This window comes from Alligator mississippiensis, chromosome 4 (assembly GCF_030867095.1).
Source record: "Alligator mississippiensis isolate rAllMis1 chromosome 4, rAllMis1, whole genome shotgun sequence".
In the NCBI taxonomy this organism is placed as follows: Eukaryota; Metazoa; Chordata; order Crocodylia; family Alligatoridae; genus Alligator; species Alligator mississippiensis.
Window position 1 is genome coordinate 52598219 of NC_081827.1, and position 15134 is coordinate 52613352.

Sequence of the window (15134 nt, forward strand, 5' to 3'; positions counted from 1 at the left end):
GCTGTGTTACCTTTGGAATGGGAGCGGGAGGGGACATGTTTAACCCCATTTTTGTGCTTCTGTTTTGTTTTTCTTCTGTCTTACCTGCTTACAATATTTTGGTGTTATCTACTACAATTTAGTTGGTTCTGTAATTCAGCTAGTAAGGAACTGTATTCCAGCTAGGGAAGGTGTCAAGAAGGTAGTTAATATCCTTCATCCAGCTAAATAATTATAGTGTAGGACTTGAACAATTTACAAAGTGAAAGTGTGCATTTGAAATGGTCAGGGCTTAGATCAGGGGTGGGCAAAATGCGGTCCGGGGGCCAGATGCGGCCCGCGAAGCCATTCTATCCGGCCTGCAGGGCCCCTAAAAAATTTAGAAAATTAATATTTATCTGCCCTGGGCTGCCTGTCATGTGGCCCTTGATGGCTTGCCAAAACTCAATAAGCAGCCCTCTGCCCAAAATAATTGCCCATCCCTGGCTTAGATCATCTTTCTCCTCAGTGCTAAAAAGATAAATCTTAGGAGTTGGAAGTTAAATCTGTTTGTGTGTTCAAATCCTGTGGGTAACTTTGAAAATTGCCAATATAGTGTGTTTCATAATGCATACAGTATACTTGGAAGTACTTGGTTTTATCTTCTGGATGTTAGGACAAGGTATATCTGTATATATATCTAGAGCTTTGTATCTAGTGGTTTTACTTTTTTTGCTTTCCTCAGCAAAAGCTTAGATTTTAAGAAGGGTCCACACAAAACAGTTCACACTGGTGTGGGCCGGGCCCCGATCCCACCGCCAAGTGCGAGTCAGGAGGGGCGATCCACGGCCCGTCTTTGCGCACGCGGGCTGTGGCCAGCAGCCCGGGCACGCGGGGTCGGAGAAAACCGGTGGCGAGCTAGAATTAGTTACAAACGCGTAGTGGTTGATTGAAAAGATTTACTTACACCCAAAGATGGTAGTGATGTAGGCTGGACAGTTTTCCAGGTGCAGCTCCGCTTAAATCCTCGCTGGAGGACTACGACAAATTCTTTTCCACGGAGTTGTTAGGCTCCGCAGGTTTGGCAATTCTTTCCCACGGAGTTGTTTAGGCTCCACAGGTTCGGTTCGGTTCCCTGGTCCCCCGGAGTTGTTTAGGCTCTGTGGGTTCGAAAATTGGGTTTACAGGAAAGGGATACGTCTTGGATTGCGCTCGGCAACGGGGAGAGGCTAGAGGCAGTTCGTTCTTTTGTTTCCCCTCTGGAGTAGTTAAAGCTCCGTGGGTTCAATTGTTAAGCCTCTATTGCCTGCTTGAGAAAAGCGTTGGGTCCGTAAGGATCTGCAGCGCTTAGAGATCTTCACGCTGGGTGAAGTCTCCTCCTCCTGGTGTTTGGAGTCCTCCAATTTTTCTCTCTCTCTCTGACTTGGGCGGAAGCTACCCAAGCCTTTTGTATGGCTAGCAAGCCAATAGCTAGCCGCCACGTGTGCCTACATTTAGAATCGGCCAATAATGTGGCGCGAATCCAAATACAAATGGCGGGAACTCCTTTGCAACATGCATCACTAGTATGCAAAAGAAATGCACCCTGCAAAGAAGCTGCAAAACGGCGGGAAATCCCCCGTTGCACCAGAGTTCTCTCCCACAGCAGAGAACTCTACTGTGCAAAGAAAGCTACAATTTAGGCGGGAACAATAATTTAGCGGTGCCGAAGCACACACAAACAAAAACCACAACTTTGGGTTGTGACAATACTAAGGTAACTGTTAGCATGTGTTGCATATAGATAGCATAATCCCTACAGGAGAGAAGAGCAAAGCTATACTGTTCTTCAGTAATGCAAGTTTTTTAATACAGATGTCAGAGTAGGGCCCCACCATCAACACTAAACCATTTTTGAACTAAAATACATTGACCAATGCAAGAGCTTGTGACCAAGAGTCCTTCATAAGCTGGGCCTTAAAACTAGTAACACCTGTCTGGCAGAGAAAAGAAGAATCTCAATACTCAGGGTAACATATCTAGTTTCTCAAGGCTGTAGAGCATACACAAGATTTTTAGGGCTCAGTTTATGAGGTTGACCAGCAAGGTAGAACAGGGGTTGGCAACATTTTTGACTGGAATGCCAAAAACACCTAAACCCTGACCCATGCTCGGTGTGCCAGAGACAGACGGCAAAGGAGTTGGAAGGAGCCTGATCCTTGTTGCTGGTGGTAGCTGCACATGTGCCTCCAGGTGGATGGTGGGAGAGGGGCTGGGGTTGCATTGCCCCGGCCCTTTTCCCGCCCTGCAGCCTGGGCCAGCTGTGGCAAGTAGGCTGCAAACAGTTGCACTGGGCTCCACAGTGCTGGCAATGGCTCTATGGTGGCATCGGGTTCATGTGTGCCTCCAGGTGATGGCAGGGGAGGGGCCTGGGGCAGTGCCTCTCCCCTGCCATCTACCTGTAAGCGCATGTACAGCTGCACCACTGCCAAGCTCGGTCAAGGGCTCCAGAGCCCAATGTAGCTGTCTGCAGCCTCCCGGCTGCCTGCCACAGCTGGCCCAGGCTCTGGGCAGCTGGAGCAGGTGGCTAGCAGGTTACAAACAGCTACACTGGGCTCAGAAGCACTGGCACCAGTTCTGCGGCTGCATGCGTGCCTCTGGGCAGATGGCAGGGGAGGGGCCTGGGGCAGCTAACCTCAGCCCCTCCCCCATCATCCACCCAGAGGCGTGCGTGGAGCTGCGGCTGCCATGGAGTCCGGCTGCCGCTGGCCCAGGCTCTGGGCAACTGCTGCCAGCTCTTGAAGCTGGGTTGCTTGCAGCCTCCCAGCCGCCTGCTGCAAGAGCTCAGGCTCCGTGGCTGGTGGCAGCTGCTCAGAACCCAGGCCGGCTGTGGTGTGCCAAGTAAACTGACCTTGCATGACATGCTCTGGCATGCATGGTGGGGGTTGCCAACCCCTGATCTAGAGCAAAAGAAAAGCAGCGCTGATGTTTTTTCAAGAGGTCATTCATGCTCCACCTTGTTCTAGTCATTGCTTTCATAGCTTTTATTGTACAAATGTTGTCAAGTAGACTACACCAATAAACTAGTCTCTAAAAGGAATCTGCTGTGTGCTTTTCAATCTGTGTTTTAAAGTGATGATTTTTTTAATAACCTGGAAGGAAGCACAGCGTATCTTCTCTACAGCTTCGTTAAAATCCTGACTTTTCTTTCCCCCCTAGAGAGAACCTACTGGAAAAATGTCATAGATGCTAGGGCTGGAAAATGAATTCTTATTTTTCTACTTAAAGCTGCATGGCAAAATAATTTTGTTTTGGCCCTTGAATAATCTTTTGTGAACTTGTATTTGTGAAGAATTAATTTAGCACAACTACCATCTGGCAAAGACCTTGGAATCATTAAAATTGTCCTCTATAAGAATTAGGTTAGAAACTGTTGTGTGCTGCTTATTTTTTCTCTAAATGTTTTATCTTCTTACAAAGTGCTTTTCATTATAACAAGGAAAAACAGGCCAAAGCTAAATACATTTCTGAATAATGGCATCTTTTATGTAGCCTTTGATCTGCTGTTGAAATAGCCAAGTCCTCCTATATCTAAAACTGCCCTGTAAGAAAGATAGGATGTGAACCTTTTTCTTGCATTTCATCTAATGTAAGTGTTTTAAAAGCCTCAAAGGTATGATTTGTACATACCTCTATTACTGTTTTTTAATACTACAGGTTCAGGATTGGGCTCCATAACGAAACTACAGAATATGTGGTCCTGTGCCCAAGAAATTCACCTTTTAGAGATTAAAAAAAAAAAAAGGTGTGGTAAAAACTATAATATGTCAGTGATTAGGGTGTCCAGTATGTATTCTGTTAGTTTTATTTCAAAATTTTCCAAGCAGTTCCTAGTCAACAGTAAATAATCATTTGTAGCTGAGACTAATAACTCTGACTGGAGAAGGGTAGTCATAGTCTTTTCCCTATCCTTTGTATTTAAATTACTTTAATGCTTTTAGTTTAGTACCCCTGCCCTGTGCAAGTCTGTTCATAGCATCTGACAAAGTAGACCAGGGCTGCTCAACTTCTTGTCTATGGGCCAGATCTGGCCTGCAGAGCCATGTCATTTCAGCCCACAGGTCTCCCCAGAGGCTGTACATTTGGTGGTGGGGGAGTGGTGCCTGTTACCACTGTCACTGCTCCCCTGCCATATTTCCATACCCTACAGGCCAGGTGACATGGCCCTGAGCACAGGCACCAGGGCCACAGGTACAATCTGGCACACAAGGCTGTCAGGGCTGAGGCCTGATCTGCTATGCAGGACTGGGATCACATGCCAGACCAACCCTGTTTGCTGAATCAGGACACATGCCAGGTCAGGCCCACAGATCAGATCTGGCCCACAGACCAACTCCACCCCACTTACCTGGCCTGTGGGACCAAAAGGCTGGGCACCACTGAAATAGGCTATAGTCTACAAAAACTAAGGCCTTCTTGAATGAGGTGCGACCCTGTCTACCTTCATTTCTGACTAGTGAAGTATTAATTTTTAGCTATTACTACTTTGTAGCCTGTATCCAAGGAAATAAATTCAACAATACATTGAATATTTCTCTCATCTACAGTAAACTCAAATGCAGTATGCAAAATGCTGTCATACAATAGATGTTTCAAAATCCAAAATTTAAGAGCTGTTCATTTCTGGTGCACATTGGATAATTTATTCAAATGGCGTAAAAACAAATCCTGCAGTACAGATAAATTATTGTTATACATACAGTACTGATGATTGGAAGTTAGCATTGATCTTAGATTCATTTTAATAGGATTTCTGCCTTCAAACATTACTATGGCACAAATTTCATATGTAAGGAACTTGCCAGAAAAGCATACATCTTTATATATAAATAAAATTTACATTAAATGCTTATTGTAAAATCATATATGCATGTGGTGCTTCATAGAGAACAAAAATAACATACATGAAATTTAAATCTTTATGTATTTAAAGATTTATCTTCCTTCATTATTCTCTTTGTATCTACTCGTTCATTTGGAAAGATATTTTAACTATAATATGAAACTATTTCAATTTTACTTTTTAAATATGATCATGAAAATAACAAATTAAAGGCAATCAAAGCGTGGACTGATGGCATTCCTGACCAGACTGAATCTTTAGTCTGTTTTAGCAAACTGGTGCAGTCTCATCCCTTTTCATACTTTGTACTAGTTAAGCCAGAATTGCTTATATAAAAAAAAAAAAAGTACTATAATCAAATATAAGATGACCCTGAATATAAAACTACTCCTCTAATAATTAAGTTTTACATATGGAAGATTTATAAATTTGTTTTATAATAATTCCGATCATCACCTAGATTAGAACTGCATCAGGACTTGAACCCCCTTCAGGGTCAGTACTAAGGTGAGTTTGAGCCCTGGTGTGGTCCCAGATTCAGCTGATGAAGTCCTGAAAGCTCGTTGAAAAATCAGCTGATCAAGCGTTGGTTCAGTGTTGGCACAGTCCTGATCCAGCCAACAGAGAGCTGATTTTTTTGGCCACTAGGGACCACGCCAGGGGCCAGTGGAAGCCCCTGGTGTTCTCCTCATCCTGCCATATGTTCAGTTTAGCTGGTTTCTATCATGCCTTAAAAAATATTGCACATCATTTTTGTGCAGTATTTTGGGAGGCTGGTTTCCCTTTTTTGCAAAGCCAATAGTTTCCTTAATGTATGGCCAGGTTACTATTCAGGACTTGGTTAACATGTCTTAAGTGTAACACTTGCCAGGGGTCTGAAATAGTATTTGATCAAACTGGATTTCTGCTTCTTTTTAGATTGCTCTACCCCTCAGGAAAGATCAGATTGCTTGATGTTGGCAGCTGCTTTAATCCATTTCTAAAGTTTGAAGAATTTTTGACTGTTGGTATAGACATCGTCCCAGCTGTTGAGGTATGTAATATTTTTCTGAGTTTATCTTAAATTTTGATTCTTATGTATTTTACAGCTATTACATTTGTTAAAAATTCTGCATAGCTGTGGGTGTGGAGGGAGTTGTTTGTGATGAAGGTTAGAAGAATAAGATGGCTACCAGCAGGACCAAATTGAGGAAAATCCTAAGATAATAAATGTCTTTTAAAAACTGCTAATGTATTGCAACCCTCTAGTGTGCACCCTTAAAAGAAATGAGAGGAGAAAACTGGAAACCCTTGGCTGTTGCTTTCCTTTTTAAGATTATTAGGTTGGTGAGTCCAGGTATCTAAATGATAAGGTTAACTTACTTTAAGAAGGGTCATGTCTAGGCACGAATGTGCTCGTTGGAGGCTGTTTTACGCTGACAGCTTAAGAGCAGGAGAGAAGATGAACAGAGGACTTCATCACTTTCTATAACAAGATGAATGCATTAGAATGAGACTTTTAGTTGGATTCAACAAATACTGCTCAACTTGCCACTTGATCTCCAGGTAGTTGCACTGCTTTCATTAACCCTGTGCAACATGTACTGCCCATAGTTAAAACTGTTCATGTTCTGCGTTTGGACAAGTTCTTAAATGCTTTAAACTTGCTGTAGTTGTGTGCTCTCTTTGGTTCACACATCTGGACACTTAACTTTGGGTGCTGACAGATATGCAGGTCCCTGCTCTAGCTTACGGCACGTCACATAAAGCACCATATGTTAGAGCACCACCTCCCCCTTCTCCACCCCCCACCCCCCGACCCAGCGGACATTTACCTGTTGGGTTAGAGGGGTGGGGGGAGGATCGAGCTCCACTTTGGAGCTGATCCAATCTGAGGAGTCTGCAGCTTCTGTCCTGTAGCCGGGTGTAAAGCAATTGAAAGATTTGTGGAGTGCTGATTAAAGCTTAATTCTTTGCACATTCTCCGAGAAGGAAATGGTTATATACATGCAAATGCTTTCTTTCTCCTTTTGACTGCTGAGAAGTCTCTTGCAAGGAATTTGTTACAAATTACACTACAGAAGCTTTTGTTATATTGTGAAAACTATCAGATTACACTCCACTTGTCCTACTTCTTCACAAAATAAGTTTCTATCTTTAATTGCCAATTTGCAACTCAGACATTCATAATTGGCCAATGCAAATTACTGAGACTGTTAAGGAATTGTGTTTTAAGGAATATATTTTCTTGAAATAAGTCAACTAATGAATCTTTGTGAATATGAAGTGCCATTAAACTAAAACATACTGAGCTGCATATTTTAACTTCTAAAATACTTTTATAGCATTTATTATTTTGAAGGAAGTATGAACTGGATTCCCTGGTTTGTCATTTTCATGCTCTACTTTATGTATTGAATAATGCTTTGTAATAACAGGTTTATTCATATTCTTCAGTAATTTGGACCCTAATGACTTTTGTGAATTTCATTAATTCTTTAGCCAACTTCTGGAAAACTTTAGGTATCTTAAATTTAAAAGGTAATGATTTTAAGAATTGAAAAAAGTAAATAGTCTGGGTAGTAGCCCACTGATTGTGTTATTCTTGGCTGCTGCCACGTTTTTTAAATGCATAACTACCAGTACATTGGAAGGAATAGAAAATAATTTTGCAGCTAGGTATAAAATCTTTGACTTGAGCATCTGGAGGAATGTGGAAGACTGTTCAGTTTTCTTATTGGATGACTATATTAACTAGTTTTTTTCCTATCAAATTAAAATAGTGTCTTGGCTCTTTAAATATGAGTTAACTCTGTTTTGCTAAAAATATTTTGTTCTGTGCCTCAGTCCACATTTTGAACATTTTCTTTGAAAATGAGAACTGGAAATACAAATACTTTTAAAAGCTGAAGTTCAGACTCTACATCACAATTTGGTAGCATTAGGTATGCCACACAATGGCTGATTATCAAGGTGTTTATCTATTCATGATCATCGTGTGAGTTTACATGACATCTTTAGTAAAAATATTTTTTTCCTTCTTACTAGAGTGTATACAAATGTGACTTCCTAAATCTTCAGATTCAGCAACCTCTCCAGTTGGCACAAGATGCTATAGATGCCTTTCTTAAACAGTTGAAAAATCCCATCGATTCTCTACCTGGAGAACTCTTCCATGTGGTGGTTTTCTCACTTCTCCTTTCATACTTTCCATCACCTTACCAACGATGGATATGCTGCAAGAAGGCCCATGAACTTCTAGTGCTGAATGGCTTGTTGCTTATTATCACTCCTGACTCCTCCCACCAGAATCGCCATGCTATGATGATGAAAAGCTGGAAAATTGCCATAGAATCACTGGGTTTTAAACGTCTCAAGTATTCGAAGTTTTCTCATATGCACCTAATGGCATTTAGGAAAACTTCCCTGCAAACGACAAGTGACTTAGTTAGCAGGAACTATCCAGGGATGCTGTATATTCCACAGGATTTCAACAGTGTAGAGGAGGAAGAATATTCTAACACTTCCTGTTATGTTCGATCAGACACAGAAGATGAACAAATAGCTTACAGTTTCATGGAGCTTCCTGAGGCCCCTTATGACTCAGACTCTGGAGAAAGCCAGGCTAGTTCTATCCCTTTCTATGAGCTAGAAGATCCTATATTACTTCTAAGTTAATATAACATTTGAAATGCCCTTTAAGTCAAAACTTTATCGTTTAACTAATTTCGCTATACTAACATGGGTTCAGTACATAAAAATGGTTTGCATAGATGAAATGCAACAGTTTACAGAGTTTGCTATTTTTTTCTATCTTGAATTTTAAAATTTATTCTTGTATAAAGGTGAAGAATACAAGTTTTATGCAAATGACTTGTCATAGCATAAATTCTTGTTACGTTCTTTAGGATTTGTATCACTAAATTTTTCCAGAAAGGTACCATTCTTTTCTTCAGTGCTGTGAAGTGTGTAAATTCTATTTAATTTGCTAAATGTCTTGTTTCGCTATTTTTAAATGCTTATTAAAGTTGAAGCTTAAGACACTGGAGTTGGTGGACTCAGTGTATGTAGGAAGGAAATAATTTGCACTTTGATAGTTAAATGTGCAGATAGTTTGGAGTAAAATGTTGGGTTAAATTTGTCCTTTTTTCTCTTTAACTGAACAAAGCATTTGCAGAAAGCTGTTTCATTCCGGTTAAGCTTGGGCTGAAGAAACTAATGCTTGTACATCTGACTTTACTTATGTTGCACTTTCTACAACAGTTTGAGGTCATGGCAAAATGCAGGGGGACATTTTCTTCTCAATATGCATTGTAATATCTAATTGCATAGAGAGAGGTTAGGCAGACATGCTGACTAGAGACTACCCCAACAAAGAAATATGGTAGATTCAGAATATCTTTTTATCACTTCATTTGGAAAGTTTGGGTAATTTTATGGTTTTGGTAGCACTAATGCAGCAGTATTGCCCATATTGCATATTCTACTCCCCTCCCCCCTCCCTCCCCCCCTGGAAATAATCTTTGCGTAATATTTTAACATACAAAATTTAAGGTGAAAAAGATCAGTTGTATTATTTTTTTTTAATCTTTTGCAGATCTTATTTGCAGAATTCCCAAATTGCATAGTTATGACAGCTGGCTGACTTTTATGAATGGTAAGGCCTAATTCTACAACTACCTAAGGAAATATGCATGCTTATTTGAGTAGTCACTTTGACCACTCATTTGAGTTCCGTTATACATATGGCCTCAAGTGTTTGCAAGATTGAGGCTTTATGTAGTAAATATAGTATTTTGTTAAAAAATTTTAATTAGTCAAAAAGTTGCTTTCAAATTGAGCAGCCGAGAGAAAAATCTGCTCTGTAAACATGCTGAAATAATCTGTATAAATCCATAAGAAATCTGTACCTTGCAGACAAATACTATTTAGAAGTGGAAACAGATGCTCTGGAGGGAGGGGTGTCTTGTTTTGTTGCTCCCTTCGTTTTTTTTTGTTTTGCTTTTTTAACGTTCTTCCGCTTGGCAAAACTTACAGACCTGGATGCCCAAAGTTTGGGTCTTCAGTAATTTGGGGTACCTAAAAAAGTGACACAAATTAGATGCCAAAACATGGATTTAATATCCTAAGAAAGAACATGCATTGAAAAATGTGGTCCAGAAGTCCTAAGTAGGAAAAGATTAGTTTCCTAATAATTACAATAGAAACTTCATAGGTCATGTTATCAAACTGTAGTCTTGTATTCATCAGCCAGAAATTAGTGGGTAAACAGCCTTTTTCTAATATGAATTCTTCAAGTGGTTCTTTTAAAGACAATACTTGAGTTTCCACTAGAATTTCAATTTGCTCTAGTTGTTTTTCTTTTTAAATACTGTATTTTCTAGATAGCTGATCCTATTTACACTAATATTTTCACAAACTGTATTAAGTTTAACATAAGCTTGTTGTACCTTTTGCACATCACATAAAAAAAGAAAAATCCCCTACACAACCAAACTTGATTACTCTTAAATGGGAGTGATAGTTAGTTGGAAACTAAAAAAAATGTATAATTAAAAATGGAAAAATGTTAAGACTAGATGTAAGCATTATGAATTAAAGCTCATGCTGTTTTAAGGTATTATAAGAATTTAACAGGAAGCTACTAATTTAAATGAAATTAATGGTATATTTTCAAATTAAGTTACATTACATAAATTAAATACAACTTGACATTCATATCTAGTGCTTAAAATACACTTTCACTAAATTTAAGATGCTTAGCAGTCAAAATCCCCTTCTTCCCAGTTGAGCCCTGCTGGAGTCAGTGGTTATGTTAAAGCTAAAATGTTGGTGCTATAAATTCTTAAGTGTTTACACAAATTACTGATTCTGCTCATGCTCAAGTGTTCATGGCATATTTCAATTGGTACTTTTAAAAAGCTATATAAAACATATTTACTGTCTAGCATTAATGTACTGATATAAACCTGCACACGTGGTTTGATTCATTCAAAGAGTATGGCTAAGAATTCAGACCAAGACCACCTCAGTAGAAATAGTTTCATCTTTGAACACAAGAATTCAGCCTGTCTGGCAGCTTGTGACAACGTTTTTGTGGTTTAGGGACCTCAAATAATTATAAAAACTCTGGTTCTTTTGCTGCCCAATCTAAGTATCTCAATTGCTTTCCGGATGTGGGGGTGTGTGCGCGCGCATGTGTTTTTGGGTGAAGAAAAGAGGCTTCCTGCTATTTCTTCAACCACCCATGATGGGAGAGAAATATCAGAAACTTCTAGACAGCTTTGGTTCAGGAAGAATGTGTATATATTTTGAAACTCCTCAAAATCATGACTGTACAAGAGATGAGGAAGATGATCCCCATACTCTAGGTGTCAGGAAAACAGACATACCATAATGTTTTGTTTGCATTTTGTTGTCTTTATTTCACTCCTTTTTGTGAACAAAGCACATTTATTAAAAAAATATTTTAAAAGTGTTTTGTGAATTGTGTTCCTTGGGGGATAATGAGGGTAAATATCAGCATTTCATAAACCCAGCAATTGTAGTAAAAATACAAAATTTAGTTCTGTATTTCATTTTTATACTTCAGTTGTTCTATCAAGAATCCTTTTCCATGCCTCCAAAATAATTGAGCTGAGATCACCATAAAACCCTTCCTTTTGTGTATCTGTCTATTTAGCATGTCTCCCTTGGTTGTTCCTTTCTGCACTGCAAGCTGGGATATGTTCTGTACCCTCCCTGCTCTGGTGCCCTCCCCCTAAAGCACATTGGCTGTACTTATACAGAAAACTGGGCTTTGAATTAACATCTTCCTTCTTCGTACTTGGAATAGCTTTCATAACCCACTGGGAATATCCTATAAAGATTGATTACGTTTTCCTGCCAACTCCTCTGGAGGCTGAGATATTTGGCACTGGAATTTGCTGTGCAGAAGCTAAAGAACAAGAATGAAGCTAGTGGTAACTGAGTCTTCACTTCTACTAGTAAGGGTCTCTTCTTTCAAACAAGCAGTTGCAATTCCTAATCTCACACTACTAAAAGCTAAATCCAAAAAAGTATGTTGTAAATCCCGAATTGTAATCCAAAAGTGTAGAAGGGGCAACTTCCTACACCAGTATGTTTGTTACAGTATAAAATGTTTACAACGTAACTTGCATGCTACAGCAATACAGCAGTGTTGCTACTAAGTCAAAGTTACTGTGACTCTTTTGCTCACTTTCTCACCAGAAGATTGTGCAGATTTAACATTTGTAACAGCTGACATAAGCTGATTTACGTGTGTTTGTGTAGTGTACACAGAGGTGATTCCACAATAGCTTAAAATGAAGTCGTACTCTTGAATATTGTGGGGTGTGCATATAGGTTTGTGGGGAGCTATGGGTAGGTGTGGGTGGGTAATGGGGTGTGTGGGCAGAGGCTGGCTGGTGCATGAGGGGGTGTAAGTGTCTGCATAGATGGATGGCAATGCTGTACATGTGGATGGTGGGGTGGGCAAGTGGGACTCACCTTTATGAACACATACACACACACACTGCCCCTGCCTGTGCGCATGCACATGCTTCCTGGTCCCACGGTGCAGATGCAGCAAGGAGCCCTGTGATGTCAGGGCAGGAAGATAGTGAAATAGCTGGAAGTGGGGTGGGGCAGGAATGGGCTGCTCAGTTCTGCTGAGGGCTCCCCCTGGGTCCTACTGCCCTTGTCTCTTGTCAGTTTTGACAGGCAGCCAGGAGGGAGGTCCCTTCCCTTCTGCAGAATAACAGTAGTATAGAAAATGAGGGCTGGAAGGGACCTCAGGAGGCCATCTAGTCCAACCCCTGCTCAAAGCAGGACCATCCTCAACCAAAGCTTTTGTCTACCCCAGGCTTAAAAAACCTCTAAGCATAGGTAACCTGTTCCAGTGCTTCACCACCCTCCTCACCTCACCTCAACTTCCCTTGTTGCAACTTGAGACCATGGCTCCTTGTTCTGCCACCGCTGTGAAAAGTCCAGCGCTGTCCTCGCTGGGCCCGCCCAGGCTGCTGTTTGACCCCCTCCATCTTCTCTTGTCCAGGCTCGATAAGCCCAGTTCCCTCGGCCTTTCCTCACAAGTCATGTTCCCCACCACCCTAACCCTTTTCATTTCCCTGCACTGGGCTCCCCAGCTTGTCCCTATCCTTTCTGTAGCTGACACTCCCGCTGTGGCCTCACCAGCGTGGACCCAAGGAGCAGAATAGCTTCCCCTGACCTGGGGGCAACACTCCTACTCCTGCAGCCCAGGATACCCTTCACCTTCTTGGCAACAAGGGCACATGGCCCGGTCCTACCCAGCTTACTGTCCACTGTAACCCCCGTCCTGTCTGCAGAGCTGCTGCTCATCCCGCCAGCCTCCAGCCTGGCTTTCAAGTTGGGCCTCCTCAGGCTGCAGAAAGCAGCGCAGGCAGGTTTCCAGGTCGGAGGGACAGCCCGCAAAAAAGGAGCAGGGCGGCTGCACTCCCAAGGCACCATGCTGATAAAAAATGAACACCGAGGAGCTGCTTCGCTTCCACCCGCGGCCGTAGGCGCAGAGAGCGAGCCGCCCCCGCTCCCGCTGCTTCCTCCTCCCGGCCGAGCGCCTGCGCGTGCGAGCACCCCAGCACCCACGTGGCGCGGCCGTTGCTTCCGCGCTCGCGTCACGGGACTGGGCTTCCCCGCCCCCCGCGGGCCTGCCAGCTTGAGCCCTCGCGCGCCCCGTAGCCGGGACGCTCTGGCGGAGCCAACATGGCGGGGCCGTGGTTGCGCGGGGTGAGTCGGGAGGCGCGGGGCGGCCTGGGCGCGGGGCTGAGGCTGCGGCTGCCCGGGGGAAGGGGGATCGTGGACGGCTCCGGGACGCCCAGCGTGAGGCGGCGAGCAGCGCCGAGCCAGTCCCCGCGGGCCCACCCGTGGACAGAGGCTCGGGCTCTGGCTCTCCCCGTCTCGGCCCGGCCCTCCCCGCTGCTCGGCGCCGGGCTGCAGCCCGCCTGCCGGCACACGCTGCGCTGCCAATTCTGCCATAACTGCTCTGTTTGTACGAGCGTTTCAACCCTTTACGATCAACAAGAGTTGAAGTGTCCAAAGTGTAGGATCGTTTTTGAGGCAGCTTATTGCCGCGGCAGATGCCAAACCCAAGTCGCTCTCCGGGAGCCTGCGCTGATTTCGGCGTTTGTTGTCAGCCCTGCTTTACCACTTGCCTCAAAATGAAAAAGTGCTTCAACTTCGATGACTCAGTCCTCGCTCACTCGCTGGCGAGTTACACTGAGCAATAGAAAGAAATAAGAAGGTTTTTTTGCCTACTTATTTGCATATATTTTCAGCATACCATAGTTTTTCAGTAAATGCAATCATTTTGAGCTTCCAATATGATGATTTCCTGTTTAAGACCTGGCAACACTGCCCGCACGTTGCATCAGTTGTGCAGGTGAGCTGTGGGTGAAGTGCTCAATAAGTTGAGGCTGGTGCCACCTGTGCAAAATAACTGCAGCAAGGGAAAAGCATCCATCCAGCGATAGGAGCCAGCTATGAAGATAGTGCTTGGAAACGTGCAGCCACTGTAGAGCAGGTTTCTAGCAGCTTTCCTCTGAAGATGTAGCAGGGTCCTCAGGTTTCAAATGGGTGAAAAATAACAGGGCCCTTACTGGCACAGACAGATTCTTGGCTAGTTTGGGTCCCAAATTTCAATTTAGATTCCCCTGCATGTTGTGGACTTGCACAACCTGATTATAACAGAGGTGTTTTTCTTGGATGCAGGTATTCTATATTTTTTCATTTTAAATATCATCACATGTGCACCTCATATGTGTCAGCAGTGCCTCAGGAAATGAGAACTTGAAAGCTGAACTGAAGCAGCTACAGCTCTACATAAATAAGTGACATTTGATTAGTCTAGGTTCACTGCCCAGGCATAATGAAATGCAAAAAGTAACAGAAGAGTGGGTGTGTTCATGGAGAAGTTAGATTTTGCGACACTCTTAATTTATTACAATATAAACTGATACAGGTTATCTTGATGGTGTCCTTTTAATCAGGAGTCCAATTGTTGTTTATCTGTCCTTCCTAGGGAAAAGGGTGATCCAACTTCTCTACTACTTTAATCTTGCCTGATTATCTGTATGCGGATAATAATAAATAAGAGAGAATCACATTTAGGTGTACTGGGTATCAATCAGTAATGATTTAGCAGTATGTACAGAGGTACTTAGCTGTCTTAGCCTGAAGTCAAGCAGAAGATAAGAAAGGGTAGATATGCATGTCATAGACTGACTATATAAGATTATATAGAGAGCATAAGCTTTTGTGAACTCTAGCTCACTTCACCAGA

At 42.4% G+C, this 15134-nt stretch overlaps 2 protein-coding genes and 1 long non-coding RNA gene across 3 annotated transcripts in view; 2 read left to right on the forward strand and 1 right to left on the reverse strand.

Moving 5' to 3' along the window:
• Positions 1–7872, reverse strand: part of LOC132250002 (uncharacterized) — a 26892-nt gene extending 19020 nt beyond the window's left edge. The window contains exons 1-2 of the long non-coding RNA XR_009461575.1: positions 6203–7872; positions 926–1118 (exon numbers count right to left, since the gene is read on the reverse strand). This is a non-coding gene — a long non-coding RNA (uncharacterized LOC132250002). The remainder of the gene's footprint in view (positions 1–925; positions 1119–6202) is intronic.
• BMT2 (base methyltransferase of 25S rRNA 2 homolog) overlaps positions 1–11297 on the forward strand; it is a 67807-nt gene extending 56510 nt beyond the window's left edge. The window contains exons 4-5 of the mRNA XM_014601006.3: positions 5759–5873; positions 7868–11297. Of these exons, the coding sequence (XP_014456492.2) occupies positions 5759–5873; positions 7868–8497 (745 nt within the window). The 3' untranslated portion in view covers positions 8498–11297. The remainder of the gene's footprint in view (positions 1–5758; positions 5874–7867) is intronic.
• Positions 11298–13501: 2204 nt separating this feature from the next.
• Positions 13502–15134, forward strand: part of TMEM168 (transmembrane protein 168) — a 37759-nt gene continuing 36126 nt past the window's right edge. The window contains exon 1 of the mRNA XM_006278079.4: positions 13502–13582. The gene's annotated coding sequence lies outside the window, so the exon portion shown is untranslated. The remainder of the gene's footprint in view (positions 13583–15134) is intronic.